This window comes from Elephantulus edwardii, unplaced genomic scaffold, assembly GCF_000299155.1.
Source record: "Elephantulus edwardii isolate Elephantulus edwardi_28Jun2011 unplaced genomic scaffold, EleEdw1.0 scaffold00260, whole genome shotgun sequence".
Lineage (NCBI taxonomy): Eukaryota > Metazoa > Chordata > Mammalia > Macroscelidea > Macroscelididae > Elephantulus > Elephantulus edwardii.
This window is the reverse complement of record NW_006400010.1, coordinates 849,551-863,362: the sequence shown is the minus strand read 5'-3', so window position 1 is coordinate 863,362 and position 13,812 is coordinate 849,551. Positions and strand designations below refer to the sequence as shown.

Below are 13,812 nucleotides of genomic sequence, written 5' to 3'. Positions count from 1 at the left end.
AAAAAAAAAAAGAAAAGAAACAAACTGGGATCAAGTTTAGAAGCACCAGTCCAAGGTATAAAGACACTGCCAAATACAACCAGAGACTGTTTTCTTTTTATTGGGTTTTGCATTTTTTTTTATATATTCTGGAAATCTCTTGTCACATGTGATTTACTAATATTTGCCCTGATCATTGTCTTAGCCATCCTTCTTTGAGCATAATCTTTCAATGAATACTCAAAAGAGCTACAACCTTAAAAATTCTAAGGGCAGCTCTATTGTATCCTATAGGGTCACCCTGAATTCAAGCTGACTCCCTGGTGTGGTTTTGGCCTTATATGCAAAAACCCTGAGGGGCTAATATTCCAGCATTACATCCAACAATGTTCCTTTGTTATTTATGAGGGTTTTTAAGACCTCCTGGTTCAGAAGTGAATAGCCAGTCCTATTTCTTAGTCTGGCTTGATCTGGAAAGCTCCTTTAAAGCCTATCTTCCCTGAGTGGTCCTGCTGATATTTGTAATACTGGGAGCATAGCTTCCAGCATCACAGAAACATGAAGGTCACCACAGTACAGCTAACTGACAGACAAGTGCCATACCCATAACAGCAAACTATAAAACAAATAAGCATACAAATATCATAAAATGGATGCTATAGGAAATAGAAAACAAGCTTCTGGCCTAGGACAATGATCTGGCAGCCCAGCAGAAGTTTCGAGTTGGGGTTCCCATTCAGGTCAGAGTTTCTGCTCCTCGGAGTGAGTCAGGTCACAGGTAACACCTCTTCTGGTTTAGGGTGTGTCGGGATGGATCACCCAGCTGGAGGCTGCCTCATAGGAGCTTAAGCTAGTCTGCCTGGCTAAAGGTAATGCCTTTGCCAACCTAAGAGATGGATGCAGGAGCAGGTTACCCAGTCAGATATGGTTCAGAAACCCCAGTAAGATGTTTACTTGTGTTTCATTGACTATGCAAAAAGGATTTGTTTGTTTGTTTTTTGTTTTTAGGATTTTTTTACTGTGTAGATCATAACTATCAAAGATTCTCACCACTGGGCCAATTGACAGCACCATAATAGAGGAAGAGATTGAGAATGTTAACAATTTATCTTGCTTAGCTCCACTGTCAACACTCTTGGCACCAGCAGTCAAGAAATCAAAAGATGAATTGCATTAGGAAAATCTGCTGTCAAAGACCTCTCCAAAATGCTAAAAAACAATGATGTCAGTTTGAAACTAACATGTGCCTAATTCAGGCCATGGTCTTCACACTGCTTCTATGCATCAAAGAGCTAGAGAGTGATTAAGGCTGACAGAAGAAGAATCAATGTCTTTTTAAGTTGTGGTGCTGGAGAAGAGTCTTGAACAAACAGGTCTGCCTTGGAGGGGGTGAAACCACGTTGCTCCTTGGAGGTTGGGATTTTGAAGCTCTGTCTCATACTTTGGGCACGTGACCAGGAGAGGCCAGTCCTTGGAGAACATCATGCTTGGAAGGGTGGAGGAACAGCGTAGGAGAGGAAGACCCCAAATGTGATGGATTGATACAGTAACTGAAGTAATGGAGGTAGAGGGGGTGTTGGAGACACTGAGACTCTGGATAGGGCAGGGTTTAGAGCTGTTGTACATAGAGTCACTATGAGTCGCAGGCAACTTGATGGCATGTAACAACAGATCATAACAAATTATGGCTAACATTGAGAAAGATCGAAATCTGAGAAAACTTAATTGTCCTCATGGAAAACGTATACGTAGCTCAATAAGAAGTTAGCCAAATACAACACACAAACAAGAAAGGTGTGTCAGGATTGTATTCTTTCTTCATGCCTATTCAGTATGTATGCTGAGCAAAGGATTCAAGAAGTTGAACCATATGAAGAAGAATATAGTATCAGGATCAGAGGAAACAAACTTGTTTTGACTATTCTATTTCATTGCATTAGATAGAATCAGTTTATTAATTCCTACAGAAATCTTACAGTATTTAGAGTCTATTGAATTGCTAGACCAATTTGTAGAAAAGTGGTTTCCTAATAGAATTGAGTTTTCCAATCCATGAACTTGAAATATAGCTCTTCATTTGTTTGGATCTGCCTTTTTTTTTTTTTTTTTTTCGCAACAGTGTGCTATGGTTTTTAATGTATAGGGCTTTCACATCTTTTGTCACAGTTTTCAATAATAGTTCAAATTCTTGTTACTACTATAAATGTAATATTTTTATAATTTCAATTTCTAATTATTCATGCTTAAAAAGATGCGGGGGGGTGAGCAAAGGAGAGGGAGAGGAAGACTCCCCAAAGAGAGGGATTGAGACAGTGACTTCAGCAATGGGCTCGAGTGTTTCAGAGATGGTGAGGATGGCAGGGTTCAGACTGGCTGTTCATATGGTCACTATGAGTCGTCCTTGACTGCTGGTACCAACAGACTGCTGGTACCAACGGTTTTGATTGTTGATCTAAGGAAGATGAAATAATTGACTTGATTGTTGATCTAAGGAAGATTAAATAATTGACTGCTTAAATCCTTTCTCCGTCTATCATTATGTTGACTGTTGATCCTGAAACAAAGACTTTCGTTTTCCTGATGTTGAGATGTAATCCATACTAAAGGCTGTTGTCCTTGATCATCTGCAGCAAGTACCTCAAGTCCTCCTCACTTTGAGCTAGCAGAGTGTGTCATCTGCATAACGAAAGTGACTGATAAGTCTTCCTCTCATCATGATGCTACAGTCTTCCTCATAGAGTCCAGCTTGTTGAATTGATTGTTCACCATACAGGCTACGTAAATGTGGAGAAAGGATGCAACCCTGACAAACTCCTTTCTTAATTTTGTACCATGCAGTGTTCCTTGCTCTGTTCATACAACAGCCTCTTGGTCTGGATACAGGTTTCACATGAGAACAATTAAGTGTTCTGCAATTCCCACTCTTCTCAGTGTTAGCCATAATTTGTTATCCCCACAGTCAATTGCCTTTGCACAACCAATAAAACACAGACTTTCTTCTGGTATTCTTTACTTTCATCCAGGATCCTTCGGTCACCAGCAGTGATATCCTTGGTGCCGTGGCCTTTTCTAAATTCTGCTTGAAATTCTGGAAGTTCTTTATCTATGTGCTGTTCTAGCCATTTTTTAATGATCTTCAGCAGGATTTTGCTTGCCTGTGAGATTAAAGATGTTGTTTAATAATTTCCACATTCTGCTGGATCACCTTTCTTGGGAATGGGGACAAATATGGTGTCTTCCAGTCAGTTGACTAGATAGCTGTCCTCCACGTTTCCTGGCATAAACTGGCGAGCACATTCAGAGCTGCATCTGTTAGTTGAAACATACCAGATAGTATCACGTTGATTCCTGGGACCGTATTATTATGCTAATGCCCTCAGTGCTTGAACTTCATCCTTTGTTGGCATTGGCTCGTACTTCCTGCAATTTTGCAGTGTCAACCAATTATTTTTGGTACAGCAATTCTGTATTCCTTCCATCTTCTTTTGATGCTTCCTGGATCATTCACAATTGTTCTCATAGCATCTCTCAGTCTGCAACTCAAACTTGAATTTGTTTTTCAGTTCTTTCAGCTTGAGAAATGCCAAGTGGGTTCTTCTCTTTTTAGTCTCTGCTTCAGCTCTCTGCACATTTCATTATAATATTTTGCTTTATCTTCTTGAAGTGTCCTCTGAAATCTTCTGTTCAGCTCTTTTGCTTTGGCATCTCTTCCTTTTGTTTTGTCTTCTCAATGCTCTAATAAAGTTTTTATTGGCCCTTTTATTAAAAGGATAAAATAGTAAAGATTTGTTAGAAAGTTACACTCCCCAAAAGGATGGATCTCCCTCCTAGGAAGGAAATACAGAGAGAGAGACCTCTTCTTGGACATCAAGTTTGGTTGAGTTTGTGGGTTTTGGGTTTTTTTTTTCCTGCCTTTTTAATGACCTTTTGCTGTCTTCCTGGATGATATCTTTGATGTTCCCCCATAGTTTCTCTGGTCTTCACTCATTGGTGTTCAGTGCCTCAAACCTGTTCTTGAGTTGATTTTTAAATTCAACTGGCATAGATTTACAGTCATATTTTGGTTCATGCCGACTTGTGCTCACTTTCTTCTGCTTCAGTTTAAACTTGCACATGAGTAGTTGATTTCTTCCACAATCTGGTCTGATTTTGACTGCAGAGATTGCACTCTTCCCACAGTTCCTTCACAGATGTAGTCAGTCTGATTCCAATGTAGCCCATTAGGTAAGGTCCAAGTGTAAAATTGCCACGTTTTTAAAAAGGTATTTGCTATGAATCAATCTTTGAAAGCATAAAATTCAATCATTTTCTCTCCCGCTTCATTTCTGTCACCAATTCAGTACTTTCCCAACTACCATTCCTCCTTTGTTTCCAGCTTTTGCATTCAAGTTACCAATTATCATTAATGTATCTTGATTGTATGTTTGCTCAGTTGGGGGCTGCAGAAGTTGATAGAAATCCTCAGTACCTCCTCTCTGACTTTAGCTGTAGGAGCATATATTTGACTAAAAGTCATTAGCAGGTCTTCCTTGTATGTTGTTATGTGCATCAAGTCACCTGCGACTCATAGCATCCCTGTGTACAGCAGCTCTGAAGTCTGCCCGGTCCTGAGCCAGTCTCACTGACTCCGACACACCTACCCCCATTGCCCTAGTTATTGTATCAATCCATCTTATCTGGGGTCTTCCTCTCTAGTGCTGCTCCTCTACCCTTCCTAGCATAATGTCCTTCTCCCAAGGAGCAGTCCCTTCTGGCCACATGCCCAAAATATATGAGATGGAGCTTCAAAATCCTAGCCTCCAAGGAGGAACTTGGTTTCACCCTCTCCAAGACAGACTGTTTTCTTGATGTCCATGGTATGTTCAGGACTCTTCTCCAGCATAATAACTCAAAGGCATCAATTCTATCATCCTTAGTTATTGTCTAGTTCTCTGATGCATAGAAGCAATTGCAAACACCATGACCTAGATTAGGCACACCTCAATATATACAACATCATTGCTTCTCAATACTCTGGAGAGGTCCCTGACAGGAGATTTATGTAATGCAATTCATCTTTTGATTTCCTGACTGCTGTTACCAAGAGTGTGATTGTGGAGCCAAGCGAGCTATAACTATTAAAAACGTCAATCTTTTCTCTGTCATCATGGTGCTGTCAACTGGCCCAGTAGTGAGAATCTGTCTTCTTAATGTTGAGCTTCAATCCGTATTGAAGACTGCAGTCCTTGACCTTCTGCAATAAGCACTTCAGGTCTGCCTCAGTTTCAGCAAGTAGGGTTGTGTCATCTGCATTATGCAGGTTGTTGATCAATCTTCCTCCAATTCTGATGCCACATTCCTCCTCATAAAGCCAACCCTCCCGAATGATCACTTCTTTATAGAGATTGAAAAGGTATGGAGATAGGAAGCATCCCTGATGCATTTCCTTCCTGATTTTGAACCATGCAGTGTTTCCCTGCTCTGTTCTGAGGACTGCTTCCTGGTCCAAGTATAAGTTTTGCATGAGCACAATCAAGTGTTCTGGGATCAAGTCTTCCCCTGTATGCATATGGATAATGTCCAATTACAACACTGTACTTAGGATAGAACTTGAAATTGTCTTTTAAACTATGAATGGAACACCATCTTTTTTTGTTTTTCATTTCCAGTATAGTATACCGTGTGATTATCTGATTCAAAATGGCCAAAGCTAGTCTGTCTCATCTCGCTAATGCCTAGAATGTCAATCATCATGCATTCTATTTCAGTTTTAACTTCTAGATTTTTAACATTCATGCTTCATACATTCCATGCTCCAGTTATTAAAGGGTGTTTTCACTCATCCTGAGTGACTACCTATTTGGGCTCTATGTCTAATACTGTAGCTGCCCACATTCCTGTTCATAGCATTTCCACAGGTGATGATTAAGTTGTTCTAATATAAAGACATGTGTCTTTGCAGGCAACCATCAATATTGTCTTTGACCGAGTTGGAAAAACTGATCCTGTCACAAGAGGCATTGAGATCACTGTGAACTATCTGGGAATCCAATTTGATGTAAGAGCTATATCAAGTTTTGTTATGTTTCATGTACTATCTTTCCATTTTTATTTTTTTTTTTGGACATGGCAAGTCTAGAAGAGCTAGGATTCTCATAAGTCGTGCTTAGTCTGTATTCTTGTTCCAAACGCTGATGTTTTCTGTAGTTGCTTCTCTGCAGCCAGCTTCAGAGGAGCTTGGCTTCACCACTTCCTTCCTCACACCGATGCCTCTGATATGTGATACTTTCAATCTTCACACATACACCACTAACATCTGGTTCCTCTAGTAGAAAATTAACTACTAATTAATGTTCCATGGTAAAACAGACATCATTTCAGCTGTAAAAAATAATCTTTATGAACTATGTAATAATGAAATGTGAGCTTTGAGTTAAAGGTAGTAACTACCTCCTGTGTACAAAGTTTTAAGGATTCTACTTAATTCATGTTTTTAATCACAAAACATGATCTTTAATCCACCAGCTGCTCCTTGGGAGGAACATTGGCAATCTTCTCTGGTAAAGAAACCCAAAGGAGGGTCGTTATGAATCAGAATCAACCTGACAGTAGTACATTTAGGTTAATACCTCACTATTATGTATGTCTGAGACTACTTAGTTGCTGTGACTGTATATATATTTTTATCCAGAACTCAGGTATATATATATTCCATATTTTACATGACAGACCTTCTGTTGTTGTTGTTGTTGTTGTCAGGTGCGGGCGAGTCATAGCAGTGAGCACAGATCTGACCTTGCTGTCATGATGGTACCATCATGATCTTAGACATCTCAAGTCCATTGTCACTCTGTCAGTTCATCTTTTTGAAGGGCTTCCTCTCTTTCACTGACCCTCTATCTTTCCCTGCCTGATGCCTTTTTCCAAGGATTGGCCCCTCCTGACAACATGCCCAGAGTATGTGAGACAGGGACCACTGTCCAGGCTCTTAGCAGCACTCTGGTCGCACATGCTCCAGGATAGATTTGCTTGTGTTTCAGCCATTTGTGGGAGATTGAGCAGCACAGCTCAAGGGCATCAATTCGCTCAGTCACTCATGCCTGTGGAGTTGAAATGACTTAAAGCTTTAGACACTTTTCAGACCTGAATTAAGCACAGAGTGTCAGAGCTGGTTCTCATTATGAAGCAGTGTAAATAGATCATACAGTTCAAATGAATATCAGCTATTTCCTGGAACTTAACAGAACATTTATAGACTCTTCAATTATGAAACAAACAAAAAAAATCCCAACCAAAAACAAAACAAAAAAACCCTTCACATTTTGGGTATTAAAAAGATTTTCATGCACAAATAGTAAAAATAATCAAGCTTCTGAGTTCCCTTTTAATTCCTGACTTTCTTTTGGCATTGAGGCTGTATCATTAACTCTTGTGTTTCTGCTGGTTTATTAGTACTGTTTTCATCACCTCACTGCACTTAACGTCTTCTGTCCTTCAGTCTGCTAATGATGATATCTGCTGCAGTCTTCCTGTCGCTGTTTTAGTCAGCACTTACTTGCAATTATCCCTTCCCTCCCAACGTGGGGGATAAAAAACCTGAACTAAAGCCCAATGAGTCGAGGCCCGATTCAATAACATCTTAGCAACAACAATGAAATCCCTGTTCCCAGTAACATAGGTGATCACCTATCTCTATACAGAATTTTAACAGCTACTTTTTCCTTTCCATAATGGTGGCAGGTGAAGTTTTGGTCCCAACACATCTCCTTCATTCTGGTTGGAATCATCATTGTTACATCCATCAGAGGACTGCTGATCACTCTCACCAAGGTATAATGTGCCACAATGTCAAAAAGTACTTATCACTCAATTACTCATGAGATCTTTTTACCTAAGTAGGATTCTGTCCTCTGGGGCCTTAGAAAACCTGAGATAGGTGTTAGGTAGTAAAATATCTAAAGCATACAGCAGTTTTTAAGAGTTAAATGAATTTATATCTTTACAGCATATGTCAATTACAGTTAAGTTTGTTTACCAGAGGTAATAGTGAAATCAGTGTGTTTTATTCAGTGCCATGTGATCAGCACTTAGAACGTAGCACTCACATCGCAGATATTTGGGATAAATGAGAGAGAAGATTGAGGAATAACTATGAGAGTCATTTGTGAAAAGGACATAGACGTAGTTAAAACAACAGTTGCTCTCTGATCAACATAAGTGCTTCCTGGAGGTAGAAGGTAAAAGCTTTTCAGATAGAAGTAGAGATTTCCATATCTAAGAGCTGTTTACATGAAAGAAGGGGTTAGGAGGAAAAAAATCTCCAGGCGTCTTCCCCAGTTTTGCAAGGTGTAGTAGCTAGTAACAATTACAAAAGTTCAAAGTGACCTGGGATCTACTGTAATGTTTACAGCGATGTTAAAATCATATGCATCACATAATACAAAGTTTGTTAGGAATCCTTTAAAGTGTTGTAGTTATTAATGCTTAAAAACACCCCTACGGGGAAGCTATAATAGGATCCTTTTTGGTCCCTTTAGTTCTCTTCTTCATAGCCTTCATAGTGAGTTTTTCTGCACAGATGGTGGCATTGAAAGAAACCTTTCCAGTCAGGGATTAGCAGGTCATTGTTCCTCACATCGGAATGTAACAGCACTCACTGCATAGATTTCTCTCTCCTCTTTCCTCAGTTCTTCTATGCCATCTCCAGCAGTAAGTCCTCCAATGTCATCGTCTTGCTATTAGCACAGATAATGGTAAGTCTGATGAACTGAGTGTGTGCTTATGGATACAAAATACCAGCATTATTTTTCTTTTAAATATCTTAACAATGTCCTTTGATCTACCCATCACTCCAGAGTGACTTCCTAATTTGTTTTACTTACAGGGCATGTATTTTGTCTCCTCTGTACTTCTGATCCGAATGAGTATGCCTCTAGAATATCGCACCATTATCACTGAAGTTCTTGGAGAACTACAGTTCAACTTCTATCACCGCTGGTTTGATGTCATCTTCCTCGTCAGCGCTCTCTCCAGCATACTGTTCCTCTATTTGGCTCACAAACAGGCACCAGAAAAGCACATGACACCTTGAACTCATGCCTTTCACAGACTGCTAAAATCCAGTGGTGTCAAGAATTTAGCTAAGAAAAGTGGAGGGGACCAGGATTATTTAAACAAGAAGAAAATAACTGTGGTAGCATATTTTATACTCTCCTCCTTTTGATACAGGGATGAATTGCATCACCTTAAACAGAAAAGCATTAACTCAAGGCAGTCCTTGGCTCAAAGCAGCCTATGTAAGTTTGAGGCTGTGTGAGGGGACAAAAGCCAAGAACTAGGAAAAATACACTGGAACTCACATAACAAGAAGTCTAAGTTAGCTGGGCCAAGCACAAAGTATTTTGTTTTAAATCAGAGTTAAAGTGGAGATGGTCATGACTTTCCCTGGAGTTTGACTGCTATTAAAATGAGAGATTGTAATGCTCTGGCCTGTTGTTTTAAGATCCTGACATTCCGTTTATCAGGCACACTGAAGTACATGTTATGCTTACACAATCTTAACGGAGTTGCCACACCATTCCTGTCTTCCCCACTCTCTGCACCATTAAAATAAACAAGAAATTAGCTATTCTGTTCAGGGCTAGGAGGAATACACAACTGAAAGAGAGACTGCCAGAAGAAACTTAAGAATGCAACCTAAGAAAATCTTGACCTTTATTACTGGGAAAACTTTTATTACTAAGGTTCCGTTCTGTATTTTATTGTTTTGGGTTTGTAAAAACATTAGAATAAATGAAGAGTAAAGCATTTCAATCTTACCAAAAACATTAATGACCTCAAAACAGCTAAGAAAAGGTTCATGGGTAGGCAAAGGGTATTTTTTAATAATATTTATTCTAGCAACCTCAACATTCTTACCAAAGCAAAATGTTCATTTAATATGGCTTATTTGCTCAGAGACTTTAATTAGCTTTCACATATATCGATTTATAAATTATCTTTGGTGCTCAAGGAGCCTATAGCCACGAGAGGTATCATCATACAGAGAAAGTCATTGCATTGAAATTTGAAAGATCACTAAAAAGTTAACTCCTGTCTTAGCTTTTTCTAAGTTAAACATAAATAACCAATTGCCCCTAAAGCAAATAACAGAAAACAATCACACAAGAACTAGTCTCCAGAGGAGTTCTCTGACAGACAGGAAGCAAGTGGCAGCTCATTCCTTGAGAGCAGATTCCTGTTAAAGACCAGAAAGGGCCACCAGCCAGTGTCAATCATTTGTTCTTCTCACATCACTGTGTCTTCAGAATTGGAGGAAGAATGAGAGCTGGGACTGGGGGCCTATGAGAAAGAAAACAAAGGAGTTTAAGTGGAGAGTGTGCTTAGAGAAAAAAAAAATTTCATTCAAAATAAAACATAAGGTCAGTGACTAGTATATACCTTCATAAAAATCAATGTATTATATCACCAATATGGTTAAATTGATATATCACTAATATAGTTAATTAATATAGCAATTACATGCTGTGCATCGGAGAGCTGGACAGTGACTAGGGATGATACGTAATTGATGCCTTTGAGCTGGGGTACTGGAAAAGAGTGTTGAATATACCATGGACTGCCAGGAGAACAAACTGGTTTGTTCTGGAGAGAGTGAAGCCGGCCTGCTCCTTGGAGACAAGGATTCTGAAGCTTCATCTGACATCCTTTGGACATGTTGCAAGGAGGGACCAGTCCTTGACATCATGTTTGGGAGAGTGGAACGACAGAGCAAAAGAGGAAGACCCTCAATGAGATGCATCGATTCAGTGATTGGGGTAATGGGAGTTGATGTGTAAAAGATAGTGAGGTTGGCACAGGAAAGAGCAGGGTTTAGGGCTCTTGTACATAGGGTCGCTATGAGTCGCAAGTGACTCAACAACACATAACAAGAACAATATAGTTAAAATATTATGTTTTCAGAGACGTAACTATAACAAAATCTTTATGAGCTTGAATAAGATAACTTTTGAACAACCAATTTATCTATGAAAAGAAACTGGATAAAAATGTAAAACTGACATTTACTGAAGAATTTTGTTGTTGTTAAATGCTGTCGAGTCTTAGACAACTCATAGCAACCCTATCAACGAAAGACCTGAACACTTACATAACTTTCATCGTTATCTCTAAATTCATAGAGTTTCTGGAGGCAAGCTATTGCGGAAGTGGATGCCACTCCTGCTTCCAAGTCTGAAAAATTTATATAGTCTAAATTTATTTAAAGTAACATTTAGGCTTTCTTGATATTAAAACTTTAAATTAAAAATACTATCTCTAACCACCATCATTTACTGTAAACCATTCTGAACACTCTAATAGTAGTATTGCTATAATCCTCCTAACAGCCCTATAAATTATGCCTGTTCTGTAGATAGAGAAACTACAGTACAGAGTACATTCATTTACCCAACTCTACAGAGACAGAATTAAATCTGTTCCTAGATAGTCTGATTCTTGTTCTTCTGCTAATTTGGAAAAATTTCTTACATTTTGACTTAACAACTCTAGACAGTTAACTGTCAACCTCATGCTATAGAAAGAAACGTGTTGCCCTTACTTCCTCACATGTCAATTTTATCATTATCATCGTCATTTTTTTAGTCCTTAAGGAAACCTGTGGTTAACAGACAGGAGGTCCACTCAGGGCTTTCCCTTACTCTGGTGAGTTAGATCATGTAAAGAAACACATCACTGCTTACTCGTTCTTTGGTTGTATGAGAGTCAAGCTCTGTCTCTGCCGGTGTTTCTTCTTTGGAATCGGGGGGAGCATCCAGTGGATCAGCCATGGAGGAAACGATAGGCATTTTCTTAGCCTGGAAGTAGTCATAGGCCTTCTTTCCACAGACTAAAAGTATGACGTTCTTCCCACTGCTCTGGATTCTTTCCACCACCTTCTCATAGGGTTCATCCTGCACGTTCACCCCGTTCACCTCAATGATGATATCCTCGTCTTCCAGTCCAGCCAGGTCCGCAGGGCCGCCCTTCTTTACCTGTGAACAGAGGTACGGACATATGTTAAGCCAGCCCCCTTCAGGGAATAGATAAAAGTTAGTCTGACAATTTACTCTTAAGCATTTTATTTTCCCTTGAGGTACTGAAGAAAGGTGTTCTAATGCTAATTTACATACTAAAATGAGGAGTGTGGCAGTAGGCGAATATCACTATGTGTCTTCTGGGATGCAGACATTGGATTTTTAAGCCCGTTTTCACTCCCAGCTTGACTACCTCTGTCAAACCCTGCAGGGGAGGGGAGGGAACTCAAATGGAGAATAAATAAGCATCTCTCTCACTAGAGTTGATACTGACTGTCAGCTAGAACCTATTTGATTTGAAAATATCTAGATAGAGAAGTAGATAGCACAAATGGGAAGCAAAGATGTAAACGTGGCATGTACTAGTGGCCAGATAAAGGGTACACACCCCTGACAGTGTTCCAGTGAACCAAAGATCAAACATGACTAGGTGCCCCAAAATAACCTTTTTACTAAGCCTGTTATCAGTGGGTGGGAGAAATTTCTAATTGTGTCCTCCTGCTACCCACCATAACGTGGTTGCTGAAACACGATTACCATACCTCTTTTGCGAAAGAGCCTGGCAGGTCCCGGATGGCATTTAAGTGAAAGCCATAGCCGTTTTCACCTTTGAGCAGCCTGCAGAGCTTGGGCTTATGATGCGCTTCCTCCTCAGGATCTGAGCTTGGGGCCTCCTCCAGGGGAGCAGGAGTAGGGCTAGCTGGCTCCTTGATAGAACCATTGGGCAGTTCTTGACTTTGATAGTAGAGAAATGGGGAAAACTGAGCCTTTTGAAAAGAAAGGAAAACATTTGACTTAATTCTAAGTATGAGCAATTCCACTTTAGCAAACATACTGGTTTCATTTATAAGGTGACATGCACACACCACTCTTCTGGGTACAGCTTTGCACATAACATTGCTCTACTCTTCTCAGGAGTTAAAAAGGTATAGAAGAAGATTAAGCTTGGCTATACAATAATATATGAAAGTGCATAAACGGTATGTATGCATAACATAGGAGTGATATAGAATGTTGTACCAGGATCCAAAAAGATGAATGGAATTACTGGTTTCTTCTGACTCTGATAGTAAACAAGTCACTGAACATTGACACGTGATCTCCCTTTCAGGAAACCACACACATCTGAGTGGCTAGCCTAGTGTTCAATGCAAAGCAAGTCTTCTGGTTCCTTTCACTCCAAATTCAAACCTAGTAGAGAAAGTGATGTCCAAAACACTATTTGTTATTATTAGCTGAAGACTCAGCCACCAGAGGAGACTTACCAGATATGCACAGTCTAATTTGTGGGAAGGGATGGCTCCTTTCACATCGTCAGGGTAACAAGTTCATTCCATCACCCTAGACCCTGACAGCCGTTGTACTCAGTTTACTTTACTGTTTATGGTTATAAATAATAAATTTCGCTGTTAAACCAACTTTCCCACCATTTTAAATATTTTTTCATTTCAATTCCAACACTATCTGTGTGAGAAATACAACTATGGCAATGCAGAAGCGTAAAACAGGAAGCAAACATTTGGTTTTTAATGTTTAATCAGCCAGATTAAACTTTTATCAAATGAATTCTTATCATAAGCTTTCAAATTTAAATTATTATATATTTTCTATCTTACATTCCAAAGAAAGGTGACCCAACAGAGTGTGGAAACTACAGAACAATATCATTGATTTCACATGCAAGCAAGATTATCCAAAAACGACTGGAACAGCACATCAGCAGAGAACTACCAGAAGTCCAGGCTGGGTTTAGAAGGGGCCGTGGTACTAGGGATATTGT

General features: G+C 39.5%; 2 protein-coding genes across 3 annotated transcripts in view; one reads left to right on the top strand and one right to left on the bottom strand.

Moving 5' to 3' along the window:
- LOC102869697 (Golgi pH regulator-like) overlaps positions 1–9,276 on the top strand; it is a 56,057-nt gene extending 46,781 nt beyond the window's left edge. The window contains exons 11-14 of one of the 2 annotated variants that reach the window (XM_006899520.1): positions 5,921–6,016; positions 7,699–7,788; positions 8,646–8,711; positions 8,843–9,276. In XM_006899520.1, the coding sequence (XP_006899582.1) occupies positions 5,921–6,016; positions 7,699–7,788; positions 8,646–8,711; positions 8,843–9,049 (459 nt within the window). In that variant the 3' untranslated portion in view covers positions 9,050–9,276. The remainder of the gene's footprint in view (positions 1–5,920; positions 6,017–7,698; positions 7,789–8,645; positions 8,712–8,842) is intronic. The other variant, XM_006899521.1, reaches the window with a different exon arrangement.
- A 969-nt stretch (positions 9,277–10,245) lies between these two features.
- Positions 10,246–13,812, bottom strand: part of PDZK1 (PDZ domain containing 1) — a 20,347-nt gene continuing 16,780 nt past the window's right edge. The window contains exons 6-8 of the mRNA XM_006899541.1: positions 12,575–12,799; positions 11,700–11,990; positions 10,246–10,299 (exon numbers count right to left, since the gene is read on the bottom strand). Of these exons, the coding sequence (XP_006899603.1) occupies positions 10,246–10,299; positions 11,700–11,990; positions 12,575–12,799 (570 nt within the window). The remainder of the gene's footprint in view (positions 10,300–11,699; positions 11,991–12,574; positions 12,800–13,812) is intronic.